This window comes from Gobius niger (assembly GCF_951799975.1).
Source record: "Gobius niger genome assembly, chromosome: 19".
In the NCBI taxonomy this organism is placed as follows: Eukaryota; Metazoa; Chordata; class Actinopteri; order Gobiiformes; family Gobiidae; genus Gobius; species Gobius niger.
This window is the reverse complement of record NC_136870.1, coordinates 20,773,403-20,791,562: the sequence shown is the minus strand read 5'-3', so window position 1 is coordinate 20,791,562 and position 18,160 is coordinate 20,773,403. Positions and strand designations below refer to the sequence as shown.

Below are 18,160 nucleotides of genomic sequence, written 5' to 3'. Positions count from 1 at the left end.
ACGAGGAAGAAGCTAACAGGCTAACGGGCAAAACTAACTGCAGATTCGGGCCACTTAAAAAGTATTTACAGCAAGGTTTGAGTGAAAAAAAATATGTTCATTGTGTAATTGGATGTGCAACATCCCTCTCTCCCTTGGTCTTTTCTGTCAGTGTAGTATTTACTCTCACAGACAATTAATGAGTAAAAAATCGCAACATGCTACAGCACCTGCAGTGTCGCGAATGGCCGCTTGGTACTGCTTTAAAAGAGCTTATTTTGCTCATTTTAAAAGAGATACAATAGTATTTTTTATCCGGAAACAAAGCATACAAAGCATACAAAATTTGAACAAATCATTTGTCACTGCCTTCATTCTGGAACATGTGTAGCCTAACATCGTAGAAAAGTCTGGTGTGGACAGTCCAGTCAATGATTTATGCTTTTCTACGATGGATACTCCCTGGATGAATGAGAGCTTCACATGTAGCCTAACACTATAGTACCATTCACTCATAAATTTACACCTACTCTTTGTTGAAAGCTCAAAAGAACCGCACCAGAGGCTTTAAAAAGCCACATGTGGCTGCTTAAAGCGGGATAGTGGCCTCTTCCTCCGGCCTCTTAAAATCATGATACAAATTTTTTGCCATTCCACTCACCCTTACTATTAATCAGACATTTTATCAGGCTTGCAAATATTAATGTCATGTTGCTGTAATTTGAAATGTAAGTGTGGTGTACATGGTAATGGAAAATTGAGTTAGTAATTCTCAGCGTGGCTGCAGGACGATGACAGGCGGCTCACAGAGCTGTCCGCGAACAGAGCAGCATTTCATATGAGAGCACTGAAGTGGATCTGGACTGACAGCAAAGACATGATTCATTTGCAGGTGTGGCCTGTTTTGGGGTTATGAATAATAGAGTGAGAGTGGGTAAATTTGGATTTTCTCACAGTTAGGTTTGCTACAGTTTAATTTTAGATTCACTTGAAAGTGAGAGATTTAGGGCTGGAGCATAAATCAAAATCACATTGCAATCTAATAGACCATGATTAACAAAATGCAACGCTTGCTTAATTAAGTTAATATATTCATCCGTCATGCTGGGACGTGGGGCAGCAGATAAGTTTCAATTTTGTTTTAAAGCAGTAAAGTAACTTGTTTACCTTAATAAATCCTTTCCGTAGTCCCTCTGGGGGTAATACAAGTGTTGATGGGATGATTGGGGGGTCTTTCATCTCTCCCTGGTGTCTTTGGCCAGAAAACCACACTTGTAGCTTTTCTGCACCATGTTGGAGGCCCCAATACACACTAATGGAATCACGAAGAAGAAGCTAACAGGCTAACGGGCAAAGCTAACTGTGGGCTAGCTCCACTTAAACAGTATTTACAGCCAAGTTTGAGTGAAAAAAAAATATCTCCATTGTTTAATTGGATGTACAATATCCCTCTCACCCTTTGTCTTTTCGATCAGCATTTAATTTACTCTCACGGACAATTAATGAGCAAAAAACCATAACATGTTACGGCGCCTGCAGTGGCACTTATAGCCTCTAGGGGCATGAGTTACTTTGTTCTGCTTTAAAAAGTACAGGCACTACCACTAAAAAACATATATAATCGGGTCCTCTCTCATTGGGCTTTTGGATCCCGACCCATCAGAGAACCACTGCTTTGGTGGCAAAATGCAAATTAACTTACGTTTCACACGTTTTTCAGAAGTACTGATAAAATTGTGCTGAAACAACTAACCGAGTAATCGTCAACTAATCGATTAGTGAAATACAGGAGTTGACTATTTTAGTCAAGAGTCAATTAATGGTTTCACACTCAAAGACTAAAAAAGAGCAAAAATGACATGCAGATGAAAACTACTTTGGTTTTAAATTTGTGTGTGTTTTGTACATTGTAAATTTCAAAAATATTGTCTGTCTGTGTCTCCGGACAATTATCCAATCAGAAAGAAGAATGGGCTCCACTCTTACTGTTGCCAGGCCCTATATCTTTGGAAATAAACTTCCTCAATCCCAGCTCCTGTCACCGATAAAGTCCCATTCAGTGCCAGTGCTGCTTCCAGTTCTGAACTCTGGAGGTTCTTGGCTTTCAAATGAAGAAGTGCTTGTGTTCATGTGCAGCTTCGAGCAAACCAAGAGCTTCCCAGAAACATTCACTCCAAGTTTACTCCATCAACACGTCCTCAAGCGGCACCACTTTAGCTTTACATGGAAAAATACGCCTTTACTGCCACGCAATTTATCAGTTAATCATAAAAATAATCTGCAGATGAATTGAACATAAATTTAATCTCTTATAGTCAGAAAAGTTTTTACATTTCTTTCATGAGTTAAGAGATACAGCAAGAGTGGAATAGTGTGGTAGCGCAACACTGAACAAAAATACTTGCTTTCTGGCTAATGCAATAATAGCAACAAAATGAAAACAAGGCAGGTAGCTTTTTGCTGATGTTATGGGTAGCATTAGGACAAAAAGTCAAATTGACCTTTAAAAACGATGACTCACGCATCAGGCTCCTGTCCTCCGTTCACCTTGTTTAGTTTGAACTCTGCACATATTTTTTATGCCTTAAATATTGGAATACCTCGTAGAAACTATGACGGCACAATTTCCCCCAGTTTTGCATTCCTCCTGTCTGCTCCCCTCACATCCATCTGAAGGCGAGCAACCCTCGGCTCCCTCATCTGGGACGTTTGAAAAATGAAGACAAGGCGAGACAATCAGGCAAATGACGGAGAAAGCATAAAAAAAAAAACAGGACTGTTGGGACGTTCAGGCAAAAATTATGACTCTGCAGACTGGAGCACAGCACATGCAGGGCTGCAGATTTATGACTGTAGATTTACGACTCCACATTAAGACTCTTCTTTTTTTTAAGACAGTGCCATCTGCTGTTTGGAAGATCATGTAACGGAATACAAGCGTGGATGGCATGGCAAGTCTCACATGAGCTGTTTTCTCAATAAAAGATGTTACTAGCATTTATAATTGGACATATCTTGCATAATTTTGCTTTAAATCTCCTTTTGGGCACCTTTGTTTTACACTTAATAATTAGAATATAATACAGGCATTTATTTTGTGACAGGCATTTTTATCATAGAAAACTTTACTGGGATCGGTGATGTCTCCAGCTTGTCTCCAGCTTGTCTCCATGGAGATGTGGTCTAAAGGCAGCCAAATATAAGCTTTAAACCAAATCCATGTTTTGATTTCCCGTTGCAAAAACATTATTATCTTTGTCTAGCTGGTCATTAGTTTTGTGTTGATGGCAACAGTGCAAGTAAGGCAGCAGTAAGACACATTATTGCTGTTTATTAGCTGACCCAATGGAAACATGGACAAGTTGAATAAGAGGGGTCCCAAGATTGACCCTTGGGGGACTCCACAGGTCATGGCAATTTTGTCTGAGACACAGTTACCAATTTCAACAAAGTACATCCTGTCCTCGAGATAGGACTTGAACCAGTTTAGAGCAGAGATTCCCACCCAGTTTTCTGATCTGTGAAGTAAGATCCACTGTGTCAAAGGCAGCGCTCAGGTCCAGCAGAACTAAAACTGAGACTTTGCCTGCGTTGGTGTTATCATTTGCCACCTTGATCAGAACTGTCTCAGTGCTTATAAAATCATTTTGGTGTACGAAAAAGTCTCTTCACTACCAAGTGCCATGTCGGTTGCATCTCACCCTGACAATTGTGTGTATTAAACGAAAAACACAGGTTTTCATTTGTATCTAACTGCATGCTAACATGGTGCGGAGTGCTGTTGATGAGGGAGCAACTTTAAAACATGGTCAACCAGTTACCAGACATCCACCACCTGTAAGTTGTGCAAACACAAATCTCACACATATTTTTTTTCAGAAACTATAAGGTCTTCGCTTTCAAATGAGGAATTGCAATGGCCTAAAGGCTGTCGACAAAAGCACAACAAAAACGTGACAAAAAAGCAATGAAAACACAACAAGCAACTAAAAAGCGATATAAAAGCAACAAAAAAGGAACAAAAAAGCAACAAAAGCGCTTTCTAACATTGGCAAGTAGGTTGTAAGCTCTCCAGTCAAGAAGCTTTTAAATTTGGGTAGTGCCGAACTGGAGAAAATGCACTCCATTAAGGTGGTGGTAAAAAGTCGATTTTGCATGATTCTTTTATTCTCCTTTAAAGGGGGGGTATTATGCAAAATCGACTTTTTCAAGCTTTACATCATGTTATTATGTCATTCCCTCATTAAAAACATGCCTGAAGTGTCGCCTTGGCACAGTCACGTATTTTTGAGTAATCTGTAAAAACTCTGATGGCAGCCATTTTAGGGATAGGCTTGCCTGAGTCCTCCTAGGAACGCCCCCACCTCCTGGAGACGCCTCCGAGCTTTCGTCACCAGCCGAGTAACCAATCACTGCTCCTCAGCAGAACCCCCTCCCCACTGATGCCACAGACAGCGTGTGGAGGGGGCGTGTCGGAAAGGGTCAGAGGTTCTTAAAGAGACAGGGGCCTATTTCAAGACATTCACTACAGCCATTTTGAGAGAGCAATTTTATACAAGGCAGTTATTCTAATTTATTGCATTTACAGACCAACAGAAGGTTTCCTCATCATTGTAGTGTGCTATAGACTGTTGCTATGTGATTGAAAAAAGAATAATAGCCCCTCTTTAATGAAAATCTATGAAGCTTATAAGTTCATTATTTTACAGATTGTATTGTTTGCTTCTATTGTTGGCCTATTTGTTTTTTCTATATACAGATGCTGGAACAAGACAAGTTAAAACATTTCTAGGAGAGTCATTTATATCCATGTTTTTGGTGCTGATTTGGTTAAAAGCAACTGTTTAGGGGTTTGAGGGCTCTGTTACTGCCTCGTCATAGGACATAATATAGACACACGCCAATATCTCAAAAAACAAAGGGCCTGAATCTGCTGTCTTGAATACGCAGTGCTCTCCGGTCTGCAGACCCCCCCCCCCCCCCCCTCCTGCTCCTTCCAGGCTTCATGTTGTCGAAGTATCAAATTCATCCCCTCAGCTTTGGGGACCTGGCACTTAATATAAGCTTCAGCCCTAGATCTTTCCACTTTAATTTAAAACGAAGCGCCACGACAAACGACTAGCGCATTACGATGTTGTTCTCTGATGGATGTGGGAAATCGCGGTAACAAGTGAAGACAAATGGCTTCGCGTCTGGCAGAGTATCCTCCAGTCGCTTTGAGAAGTGGCAGATTGGATCAAAAAGCATAAGCACAGGGGACTCGCGAAATAGGCCGGCAAGCTTAAAAGGCAATAAACGCGGCGCGGTGTTAGGCTGTTGTGTTTCGGTGTATTCCACAGTGACAGCGCGCCGTTTTATGGGTTATTTACTAACTGTATTCTGTGGAAAGGAAAGTGGTCTAGGAAAACCAATGGGGCTGTATGCAAATGTTATAAAAAAAAAAACATAGTAGTAGATGGTGGCAAGGTGGAAAAGTAGTTGTACTTTCAGGCACAGCAAGAGGGGTCCCGGATTTGATTTCCAGTCTGTGTTAAAGTAAATCTAGCATGAAATCCAGCATTTGGTACCAATCCGAATAGCGCAAAGTCATTTTCCATCAATGCTGCATGATAACTTGGTAGAAACATTTGCAATTGAGTGAAAACAATAATTGACTTTCGCTGTGTTTGCCAGAGGCGATGGACTGGGGGGGGGGGAGGGGGGTCAAAAGGATACTGTTTCAGCCAGGATCTGCCAAAAGCCTGCAGTCAATAGCGTGTTGCCTAAAATCATGCAGATAATAAAGACGTGTATTTGGGCCCACCAAGATGGTTCGCACAAAGGGACGAGACTTTTGTCCTGCACCCCCCGCTGCGTAGTATTTTTGTGTAGTTTGACTTGACTGATAACGCTTACAAGTACAACACCAACAAGTACAGAACCTTCTTGTTCAGCAAGTCTCGGTAGAAATGGCAGGTTTCCAGACCATAAAAAGAGTGAACAATCTAATCAAGGGAAAGGCAGGTTTCACCATGTAATGAGAACACACCGTGACTGTTTGCTAAATACTTTCTCCGCAAATGTGTGATTTACCAAGTCACACCTTCAACACCTATATGCTCCCGATAATCACATGCAATTTTTAATATCTTTGTGACATTACATTTTCTTTGCTACACCTCATCTGTCCTGAGACTCACTTTATGTCGTCTTTCACAACATCTATAAATCTTCTTCAAGCCGCCTGGTTTGGTTTCCTTTTCTGATTTTCACTCCAAAACGTCTCGTAAGGATGAATTTCTTTGACAATAGCAAAAAACACCATATTTGAGATCTCCCGAAAAGTGAAATTGAAGCACGCATATAAAACGTCTTTTGTTTGTCACTTCTCTCTAAATAATAGGCCTGGGACATCACAATATGTCTTTGTTGTGTTTTTTTTACTTTAAGTTGGTATTGTTTATACCAGTTTTGGGACTGCTTGGTTTAAACAAAAGAACAGCACTTTTACAATGCCTCTGCCATTTGCACTTAGGAAGATTTTACTCAAGGTTGGACTAATTTATAACTAGTTTATAACTTTTGGTAACTCCACGAGTGCTTTCTTATTCCATTAATTCAGGGTACAATATTGCTGTCCATGATCATAACAAATGATATTTATTTTTACAGTGGTTCCTAACCCAGAGCTTCGTCTGGTCAGAGGGCCAGGTTATAAGTTTATTTGAGCAAATAAAATCATTGAAAATCATCAAATATAAAAGAAGTGCATAAAACACTTACATTTCAGTGTATTGTAGTTTCTGTTTTATTTTTCTACGTCTCTTTTTCTTATGTATTTTTTCTACTGGGAATGTTTGCATTGTCCCTAGTCTTGTGCTTTTATGTGTCGGTGAGCCAAAGATGAAGTTCTACCTCGGTAGACAATAAAATTCTATTCTATTCTATTTGTTTGAAATGAAAGTTTATTAGCCTTAGCAATAATGTTTATGTATTGATACATTTGTCGGGCCCCTCCTGGAACCGCCACCTTAACGTGGTGGAGGGGTTTGAGCGCCCAAATGATCGTGGGGGCTCTGTTGTCGGTTGCTTTGTGCCCCTTGTAGGGTCTCCCATGGCAAACGGGTCCTAGGTGACGGGTCCGACACAGAGCGGTTCAGAAGCCCCTTATGAGAGACCAACAGGCCCTGTTAGAATCATGAGGCCGTCCTTCTGTGGACCCACTACCTGCAGGAGGAGCCATAGGGGCTGGTGCAATGTGAAATGGGCAACTCCAACGGTTTTGGACTGGGGGGGTTGTAGCCTGACTACAGCATATGCAGAGAGGCTTCAAGAACTGCATTAGATTATATTGTATTTCCATACATATTGTACCAGGCCCTCAGTATCATGATGTATATTGTATCGCAACAAAGGTGATGGTCCCAGCCCTACTAAATAAGTACTTTAACATGTAAAAGCTGATTTTTGTTGCCAATTCATATCATATTTGGGGGCAGATTTTCCTGAATTTTAGTGCACGCACTGCTGGACGGCAGAGGTGAGGCATGACATTCAAAGCCTGTTTCCTGCTGTTTTGTCCTGGGGCTTCCCAAACACTGAAAGTTGACAGTGAACTAACTTTAAAGTCCCTCTGGCAAATCCTAGGTCTTCCTTTTGGGGCATATGAATGATAAAAAAAAACATCACCTCAGGCAGCTTTAAGCACAGGTTCGATGTCTTTAGAAGATAAGGACATCCCATAATACATTATTATTTATATGCTTTATTCTTTGCAATGGTGTTTCAATTTTGAAAACTTTAAATAACTTTAAATGTATGAATGGAAAATATGTCACAATAACAGCATACAAAAAAAAGGCTCTCTCTGCTGGCAGCCGTGCAAAGTGTGATGGAGGCTTTCAACAGTAACTTTTAGCATTGAAGCAGGGTGTGAATAGCATGAGGTGTGTTTTAGTGAAGGCAATTTCAATCTGAAATGCTTTGTATTGGAGGCTTAAACTACCACGTACAGATGATAGCTTAGGAACATGGGAGCTTTGACATGAACTTACTTTAGGAGCTGGATGAGAAGGCGAGCGTAGCTTTGCATCATGAAGGGCTCCAAATTCGGGAGTGTCACCAACTCGTAGAGTAACTTGATAAATAGGATGTGGTCATCTTTGCTGAAGCGCCGGCCGTACAGCTTTAGATACCTAAAAAAAACACATGGTCAAAAGAGGAAGGGTTAAATGTTCTTTGCAAAGCAGCTTAAGAAATAAAGAAGTGTAATTGATAATATAAGAGCTGTTAGTTACATAATTTTGTCTTTATAACACATCTATGTAAAGATTAGTGTTTTAAAAGCTTTTAATCTGGGCATATTAGGGATGAGAAATAAATACTGTTTCAATTTGAGATATGGCAACCTTGTTGTTTTAAACGTTTTCTAATATGTGCAAGAATTCTTTCTTAAAAAATATGAATACAAGCTTTCAAGTTAGTGCATCTTTAGCATCTATGGCATTCTCATTATACGTATTATAGACCACAGTTCTTAGCCTTCTCTTAAGAGCAACACATTTCTTTTGTAGATTATGTGCACAAAACCAGAAGCTTGTTTTGCAGTTATGGTGCTCGTTTCAACATTTCACTGATTGTTTTTGATCTGAGAAAGGCAAGGCCGCAACAGAAATCACTGCTCCTGAACCAGTGGAGATTCTGAGTCACACAAACTCAAGTGAATGCCCCTAGTCTCAACATGAAACCTTAGCTGTCCTCCCCCGCAAAGACAACAACTAAGTTGGCAGTGTAAGTTCCTGGACCGTTTGTTCGGAGCGTGCATGTCCTCCCCGTGCCTGGATGGGTTTCCTCTCGGTGCTCTGGCTTCCTCCATCAACCCAAAGTATGCACAAAAGGTTAATCATCCTGCCAGGTGAATCAGCCCATTAGCCTGGCTCACCATCTGGAGATGGGTCCCCAGGCGCTACATTGTGGTCATCCACCGCTCCTTACGGGTCGGTCCAGCAGCATCGAAAGATGGGAAGGGGAAAGGGAAAGGTCTCTTATTTGTATAGTGCTTTTGATACAAGTCACCCAAAGCACCTCACACCTGTCTTTTCAGTCTGTTGCCCAAGACTGTTGAACACCCTGCCCGTCTCTGCGTCTGGCCGACTCTGTTGACTCTTTTAAAAAGGATCTGAAGATATGTTTATTTAAGAAAGCTTTTGGTTGATGGGTTTTCACTAGTGTCACTTTAATTTGACATACGTATATATTTTTATTGTTTGTTTTTACCTATTCTCTTGAACCGCACTTGGTGATTTTGAAGTGCTTTAGAAATAAACTTTACTTACTTACTTACTTACTTACTTACTTACTTACTTACTTACTTACTTACTTACACAATTTTTTAATGACTCAATTGCCAGTGGTGATAAGCTACGTATATAACCACAGTTTCCCCAGGGATGGACTGACAGAAGCGCACACACATCTGTGCCATAGACTGTAACTCACCGCAACCACTCGCACAGGAAGCCTGTGCGGTCTCCCATCCAGGTACTAACTAGGTCCTCCCCTGCTTCCGGTGGAATCGGGCCTTCCCAAGGCGGTACAGTATTTCAGGGGTCAAATTTAAGAACCCCATAACCTCAATCTAAGGTTGTTAGAACATCAGCAACCTATCAACCAATTAAAAGTTTTGTAATATGGGGTCAGTGACCAGTATTTCCCAACATGATAATAATGGCCTACACTTGTATTGCGCTGAATGAGCTTCTGTTTGCAAATGTCTCTAAGGGTATAGTGATTCACTCCATACTTTGTGGTGGTAAGGTACTTTTGAAGCCACAGCTGCCCAGGGGTGGGGGTAGATTGATGGAAGCAAGGCTGCCAATCTGCGCCATTGGCCACCCCAGGTCTTTCCAGAAAGAGATCTGCACCAGGAGCTGAGTTTAAACCACCAACCGTCTCAGTTATTGCTTTACCACCTGTACCATGGTGATTTAATGAAACTTCTAATTTACAATGAATATAGAGCTGGACGAGTGAGATAAACCCAAAGCAAGTAGACAACCACACAGTCAGCACGATGCACAAACATACTGTGCCAAACAGGACCGCATAATTAGTTAATTAATTAAATCATTAAATGGTGTTACAGTGAAGGTCACCATGGCTCATGAATAAACTGAATAAATCTTCTGCATGTTTCCCTTGAACACTTACGAGAAGAGCTTCCTGCACCAGAAGGCGGCCCCGGGCCACAGCTCTCGGACCAGCACGGCCCGGGACAGGTTGGCTTTGATCTCCGCCAGGAGCACATCGGCCTCGGCGTCCAGACGGTCCGCGTAAGGCAACAGGGCATTGTAGACGATCTCCTTTTGCGCGACAAAACCCTCCGCATCCACCGTCATCTCGACTCACTTTCCGGCAGAACGCGCGCATCTAAGAGTGATGAATGCCTTCAAACGAGTCTGCGGTTGTTCTTGGAAGTTGCCAGGCATAATCCCATGTGCGCAGGGCGGAAGGCAGGCGATCACTGAAGCAAAGTATGTCAAGCTAATTGACCCTAAGCCTTGCGCGCGCTCACCGGTTCCGCTCCGACCTGTCACCTGTGCTGCGTCACTGCACCTTTCGCGCCCAGGTTTGACCAATGACCATCTTCTTCAGAGATCTTTTTATGGAAGTCCAATTGCTAGCGCTTGAGCTGGCACAGTATGCTTGGCTCGGCAGGCAGGTTAAGTCACTGAGCTGCCAGTGCCAGGGCTTGCACTGTATTTGTTTAGTCCTTTTTTAAGTGTTCTCACCATAGCCAGCATCCAATTGCATACTTTTCCTTCTGTTGCATTTTGTAATCTTGATATGTCTTTTGATATAGGCTATAGATATACGATCTTTATTGTCAGACTGTCCCAAGAGAGGCACAAACCCATCTTTGACAGCTTAACAGGCATTCAAGCATTAAACCTAGAGCACCACTGCAGGTATCGTAGCATGTTGCGTTTTTTTTTACTTATTAATTGTTCGTGAGAGTAAATACTACGCTGACAGAAAAGACAAAGGGAGAGAGGGATATTGTACATCCAATTATACAATGGAGATATTTTTTTTCACTCAAACTTGGCTGTAAATACTGTTTAAGTGGCGCTAGCCCGCAGTTTTGCCTGTTACGGTGGCAGCCAAGTTGCAAATGTGGTTTTCTGGGAGATGAAAGACCCCCCAATCATCCCATTAATACTTGTACGAAAAGGATTTATTAAGTAAACAAGTTACTTAGTACAGCTTTAAAAAAAAAAAAAAGAAGAAGAAAGCAAACAAACTGCACATAATTGCACATTTTTTATTTTATGAATCTAGCTACAACCATTAGGCAGTTGTCAAGTCAGTGTGATTTGGTCTTAAGTCATCAGAAAATATTGATAGTCCCTAAAACAGACACAAGTTATAACATGGATTTTGATTTCTTAATTCAATCTTTCAAAGTGAAGGAACCCGTTTATTTCTCCAGGCCAGCTAAGTATTCCTATAACTGTACAAAACATTTAGATTCTGAAAACATCCATTTCTAAAGGGGTCCTAGATCCCCATTAGATGCACCATGCCTTGGGAAATGCTTCAGTTTGGGGAAACCACAGGGAGGCTTGACCCTCACCTCATGACAAGGAGAACAAAAGTAGACCTTGCCCTGACTTTTCAGCATTTTTATTAGCCTATAGTTCCACATATTAACACGTGGACGCACCATTATGTAAGCCTTTCTTGCTCTTAAGCTGCCTATTCTAACTTTAATCTTTCAGAGAGTAACCTGCAAGTGCAAGTGGGGGTCACTGAGCCAGAGCACTACATATCCCAGAATGCCCTGGTGTGATTGTATATGTGCGTGCGGGCCCTTTACTGTGAAAAGCTAATCCGTGCTGATCTGATAACTGGATTAGGACTTTCGCGTTCTACTGACCCACACAGCGGACGCATCATGTAAACAATCTGTCTGGCACTTTACTCAAACTTTGTCATAGCTTTAGTTATGTAATCATAGTAAGTCATTTTTCAATATTAATCCACAAACTAACTCTATCAGTATTCATCATTACAAAGCATCGAAACGCAAATGCAACAAACTGCAGATTTCTCTCAATTCAGCACCAGCCAAAGTTATTTTAGGTTGATTTTTATAAACACAAAGTTTTGCTGTTGTAACGTAAATTAGCCAATAGTGATACTGGCAAATTAAATGCACCATCAGTCCCACATCATTTGGCACTTCCCATATTATTAATTGCTTTGTTGTTTTATGTTTGTACAACTTTGCAAAAATCACACATGGCCTCAATGTCCAAATCGATAAAAGAAAGACAAAAAATCTGCAATAACAGAAGCATAAATCACTAATGCTGTTATTCAACTGGCCAATTGTGCAACATCTGTGGCAATCCCCACCCTCATTAGTCACAGAAAAATTGCAGCATGACATTGGCCATTTATTGTGCAGCCCTATTGCGATATATTTTGTGTTGAAAATTATTCCGCAAAAACACAAAATCATAAAAATGTGAAGTTTAAGAAATATCTAGATTATAATCATATTCACTGTTATTTTTCTTATTGTCAGTGCTTGTGTACCTCTTGGTGTACCCATACCTGCTTGGGAAACACTGTCCCTCATCTTGTATTCGCCATAGCCACTCCGTATCCTCACTTCCTGTTCTCTGTTATTGGCCCGCTTCCATGTAAATCCTGTTATTTAAAGCCACGCTAAGTCTCTTACCTGCACCTACAGGGCATAGGTTGACCGCTCTCTGCCCATAACGTACAATAACCCTCTGATTGTTGAGACGTGAACGCCTTTTTTAAGCTGTCCTCATGTGTTACTGGGGTCGGTTTCGCAGCCCTTGCCAAATAAGTCTCATTTAGAAGTACACGGCCTGGCCTCGCTTAGTAAGAAATCTGCAGGGAGCATACTTAAACAAATGATGAGGAGAGGAAGGGTGAAAACAATTTGTGAAGTTTAAGGAAATGTGGGCTTTCTGTCTCAGTTGTTGCGTCTTAAACTGGGGATGCTGTGGGAGTTCTTGTCTTGGGGTCATTTAGAGACAGTTATAGTAATGTAGTGTTGGTGAAAATAATCTGGATCAGCTGATTATAAAGCCAGATAAATCCATAGGTGGTGCTGTGTGTTGAAAAAAAGAACCACTTCACTTGAGCTTTTGGAAATAATCCACACCACAGTTTCAAGATGTGACACAACACGAACAAACCACAGACATATACGTAATGATGTCATACTCATATTAAAGGAATGAGATATGTTCTTACCTGAGCTTAGATGAGTTGATGCGTAACTGTCTGGCCTTTACGCGTGCCCTCAGTCACTCAAAAAGACCAAAGACGTTGTTAGCATTTAACCTCTCCCACCGTATTCCTCTAGCTCGAAACTGGAGTGAAGTTAGAACCCACCAAGCTCTACCACGTTTTCTCTATTTAAAGCAATTCTAAGTAACTTGTTTACCTTAATAAATCCTTTTCGTAGTCCCTCTGGGGGTAATACAAATGTTAATGGGATGATTGGAGGGTCTTTCATCTCCCCCTGGTGTCTCTGGCCATAAAACCACTATTGCAACTTGCGACTGCCACCGGATCGGAGCAACCAATGCACACTATTAGAATCACGAAGAAGAAGCTAGCAGGCTAACTGCAGGCTAGCCCCACTTAAACAGTATTTACAGCCAAGTTTGAGAGAAAAAAAATATTTCCATTGTGTAGTTGGATGTACAATATCCCTCTCTCCCTTCCCCTTTTCTGTCAGTGTAGTATTTACTCTCACAGACAATACGTTAAAAAATTGCAACTTGCTACGACACCTGCAGTTGCGCTTATGGCCTCTAGGGTGCAAGAGCTACTTAGCACTGCTTTATATACAGCTACGTGAAAAGTTACACGATCAAAGTTACACATGTCGATTTTGAGTGGATAAAAAGGGGTACTATATTGTGAGGCGTAATAATACCTGAGTAGCACTTTGATGTCCGTGCAGTAAGGTCGAAGTGCTCCTAAGGTCCTATCATATTAAGATATATTAATATAGCTTCTAATTTCACCCCAGTTTGGAGCTATAGGAATATGCTGGGAGATGCTAAATGCTAACATATTACATATTTGCGTGACTGAAGACCAGACAGTCACACATCTGCTTGTCTAAACTAAGGTAAGAAAATATCTCAGTGTCATGTAAAAATGGTGGCCTATTCCTTTAAAGATATGTTCTTACCTGAGCTTAGACGAGTTGATAGGTACCTGTCTTGTCTGTGTGCATGCCCGTGGAAGAGCTTGGTCGCTTCTACCTTCACCCTGTTTGGAGCCATAGGAATATACTGAGAGAGGCCAAATGCTAATAACATCTTCTGGTCGTTTTGTGTGTCTGAGCGCCCGCACAAAGACCAGACAGGTACGTATCAACTCGTCTAAGCTCAGGTAAGAACATATCTCAATATGTAAAAACGGTGGCCTGTTTCTTTAAGACTATCAAAAGACATAGGACAAGAACTGCAACCACCCAAAACCTCCCTGCAGCTCATACATAAAATACATACATAAAATGTATACAATGCAATAAACCCAGTGTAAAACCATTATCACCTTTGTTAAACGGCCTTAACCTTGTAAATCTCCCTAGAGCCTGATTCTCTTTTCTCGCGACAGCACCTGCTCCTCCTGCTCCCGCAAGCCTGAACCAGATGTCTGCGGCTGCTTTTCCCAACCTCCGTCCGTGTTTCTAGATACGAGGGCTCAAACAACTACGGAGCGTTTGTGAGTGGTGCATGTTTGTGTGTTTGTGGTGGCTATAACTTCTGTAAAACTCATTACTTCTGAAGCGGAGTGCACAAGTGGAAAATATGAGCCAATGCCTGACGACGGCGCTGAAAAGAAGAATATCTCCATGGTTTCAAATGACTTGAATTAAAACAATAGATTTGGATTAGTTTACAGGCCATTTATTACCACACACAAGGATTTGGCTTTTCAGATAAAAGTTTTGGTGTATATAGTCAAAGCCATGGGACGGTGAAGGGAAAGTCTTATTTTTAAAAAAAAAGAAGCTCAACAGTTTAGCTTTTGTTCTGGGACGGTTCCAAGAAGACGCGCATACAAATGAGTTACTGCCTCATCATCGCGCCGCATGACATGCTTCAGCCTTTTTAAAGCAGGATTCATCCCAATTACTCCCTCACGTAGATTTATAGGTCCCTTTGTGTGCATTTCGAACATTTTCTTTTGCTTCAGAGTCCTTTTGATCGAATGAAAAGACTGCGCCGTTTTCAAACACAAATGCTCCTAAATGCCGTGCTATTTCGGAAAAATGTCTGTTTTTCTGGCAAGTGTGGCGCTTGCGATTAGATTTATAATTTATGCTCGCCCAGGACATTTGAGAAAAGAGTGAAATATGAACTGCTGCATTGAGATGTTGTAGCAACAGGATCTTTTGTTTGCTTCTGAAAATATAATTATTGAACGAAATACTGCGAAATGCTAAATGACGCTGTTTTTACCAACAGTGCATTTATTGTATACTAACTTCTAAATGCAATTACACTTTAGCTGTTGTTTAATTATAGTAATAAAATAAATGCAAAGTATGGAATGGCAGCACATGACCTGGTATATTTTTAGCTTCTACACAAACCGTGCTGTTCTATTAAACCAAATAATTATTTTTCAGTCATGCATGTCTGGTGCAAGAGTGTAATTAAACATCTGCTTCACACGTTATTTTGTGCATCAAACGAGACGTCTTTGCTCATTTTTCGCAGGTTTTCACTATTATTACTGAAAAGACAATTGAATGAAAACAAAGCACTAGAAAATATGGGTTATTAAAATAAAGCAAATGTCTGTCTGAATTGAAACATCTGTGTGCCCTCGTGAAGATTCCCCCTGGAAATCGTCCCAGTTTAACCAGACCTAATGCGCCTCATTCCCACTGGTGGTTTGGTTTAGCCCTTTGCCAGCCCAGTGCGGCTTCAGGAACCACAGAATGAAGAGGAAAAAAAGAGAAATGAGTGAATTAACAAAACTAACTCTGTCTTAGCGAAGCTTGTTGTAACGTGCCAGCAGTGTCATTTGTTTTCGAATCAAAAATATTAGTCGTTAACAAATGAAGGCAAAGATAGTACAAGACATTGGAGGCTGAGCTCATTTTCAGGTTTTGGGACACTAATAATTTACCTGATATTCTTCACAATAAGTGTTGTAACATCGAGGCTCATTTTCACACACTGTGGCAACAATTTCACCCAGTAAAAAGATAAAGTATTTCTTCAGAGGCATTTTTTTTTATTAATATCTAATTCCCATGTCGTAATTAATTGAGCTCTTATTTAGATCTTATTTATCTTATTTAGATCTCTTATTGATCAGGGGTTGCTGCAGTTGGTCAGGTCGAGGTTCTGCAACACTGTGCACCCAAAGAATGAGGTCAGCTGAACATCCTGAATGACCAGGCTATTCCAAGATGACAATACCAGGATTCATGGGGCTCAGGGAGTGGTTCAGGGAGTCCAGATCTTAACCCCATTGAGAATCTTTGGGATGTGCTGGAGAAAGTTTTGCACAGTGATCACGCTCTCCCATAATCAGCACAAGATCTTTTATTAATTTTTTGGTCAGGCAGTGTATGCCATTTTGGTCATTTATTTAACCACTTGACTCCCACCTGTACTAAGGGCATTTTCTCTAGTTCAGTTTTACCTAAAAGCGTGTAGAAGTCTGTAGGCCAGAGTAACGCCTCATTTGAAAGCTAAGATCAACAAAACAGATATATGAGTATTCCTCGCTTATTCCTCAATTATTCCTTTTTAATGCTATTTAACTCTGTTCCTCACTTAAAGGGACTATACAGATTTCCTCCCCCTACATGTTCCAGCTATGTCCTAATGTGTAGAATGAGCTCAGACCTGTTCACCACAACTGCCTAAAAAAAAACACTCAAAAAGGTTTTAATTCGGGTCCGAAGTGCCGTCATGCACGAGCTTAATATAGAAGGTGCAGTAACACGAATGACCTGAGATGGCAGTAGTGAGTATAAAATGCCAAACTTGCATCTAGCCCCTTTAAAGGGACTATACGGAGTTTAAAAATGTTAAAACTAAGTATTTTCCTGCCCCGACATGTTCCAGCCATGTCCTAATGAGTAGAATGAGCTCAGACCTGTTCACCACAACTGCCTCTAAAATCATAACTGTCACCCAAAAAGTTGTTACTTCGGGTCCGAAGTGCCGTCATGCACGAGCTTAATATAGAAGGTGCAGTTACACGTATGACCTGAAGTGGCAGTAGTGAGTATAAAATGGCTAACTTGTATCTAGTCTCTTTAAGTCTTATTTTTGTCGCTTTTTAATACTGCTTTATCATAATTTTTCGTTTCTTGTTATGCCTGCGTTTTGATCTTCACCTACGTCTCAATTTTGTTGCTATTTTGACGCTTTTTTCGCGAGAAGCTTTTAGATTTGGGTCAAGCCGGATTGGAGTAAATGTGCTCAGCTGAGGCGGAGATGTTAGAGGCTAAACCTTAGAATGTGCTATTTCTCTATTAAAACAAAGAAGTGTGCAATAGATTTTTAAAAAGTAGCCCTAATTCGCGTCTATTTATCTATATCTCTGTTTATTTGTTTCCTACACAATGAGACTAGATCACACATGACAAACTTTTTTTTATTCGCATGAAAGCCACTCTGCGTTGTGGTTCATTATTTCTAAATTGTGCCTTTAATGCCTCATTTGAGCCCGGGATTTCTTGTTTTTTTTCTACGGATGCCAATTTCCTTTCGCTTCTCGAATATCGGAAAACTTGGACAGCCAGAGTGAGTGAGAGCAAGAAGAAGCAGAAGTAATGTGTCTGGGAAAGAAGACAACTCCAAACTTCCAAAGAAACTGTTCCTATGTCCAGCTGTGTTACTCTGGGGGAGATATGCAAGCAAATCGCTCTCCCTCTGCCTCCCCCCCTCCTCCTCCTCCCTCTTCCCAATCTCTCCCTCGTCACTCGCGGACTAAATATCCAACTATTTGCACAAAACTGCTTTATGCGTGCCACATTTTTGCATCTCAAACTCCAGATGGATCCTCCTTCTAAATCAGGGAACTGGACGGTCTCTCAAATCAAAAACAAAGCCGCAAAATAGGAACTTTCCATCAAAACACGTGCGGGTTTTCGTACACAGGAGGGAAT

General features: G+C 41.0%; 1 protein-coding gene across 1 annotated transcript in view; it reads right to left on the bottom strand.

Moving 5' to 3' along the window:
• LOC306978364 (proteasome activator complex subunit 4B-like) overlaps positions 1-10,355 on the bottom strand; it is a gene marked incomplete at its 5' end in the record, with an annotated part of 102,309 nt that extends 91,954 nt beyond the window's left edge. Inside the window, 2 exons of the mRNA XM_079576887.1 lie at positions 8,013-8,153; positions 10,168-10,355. Of these exons, the coding sequence (XP_079433013.1) occupies positions 8,013-8,153; positions 10,168-10,355 (329 nt within the window). The remainder of the gene's footprint in view (positions 1-8,012; positions 8,154-10,167) is intronic.
• Positions 10,356-18,160: the final 7,805 nt, after the last annotated feature.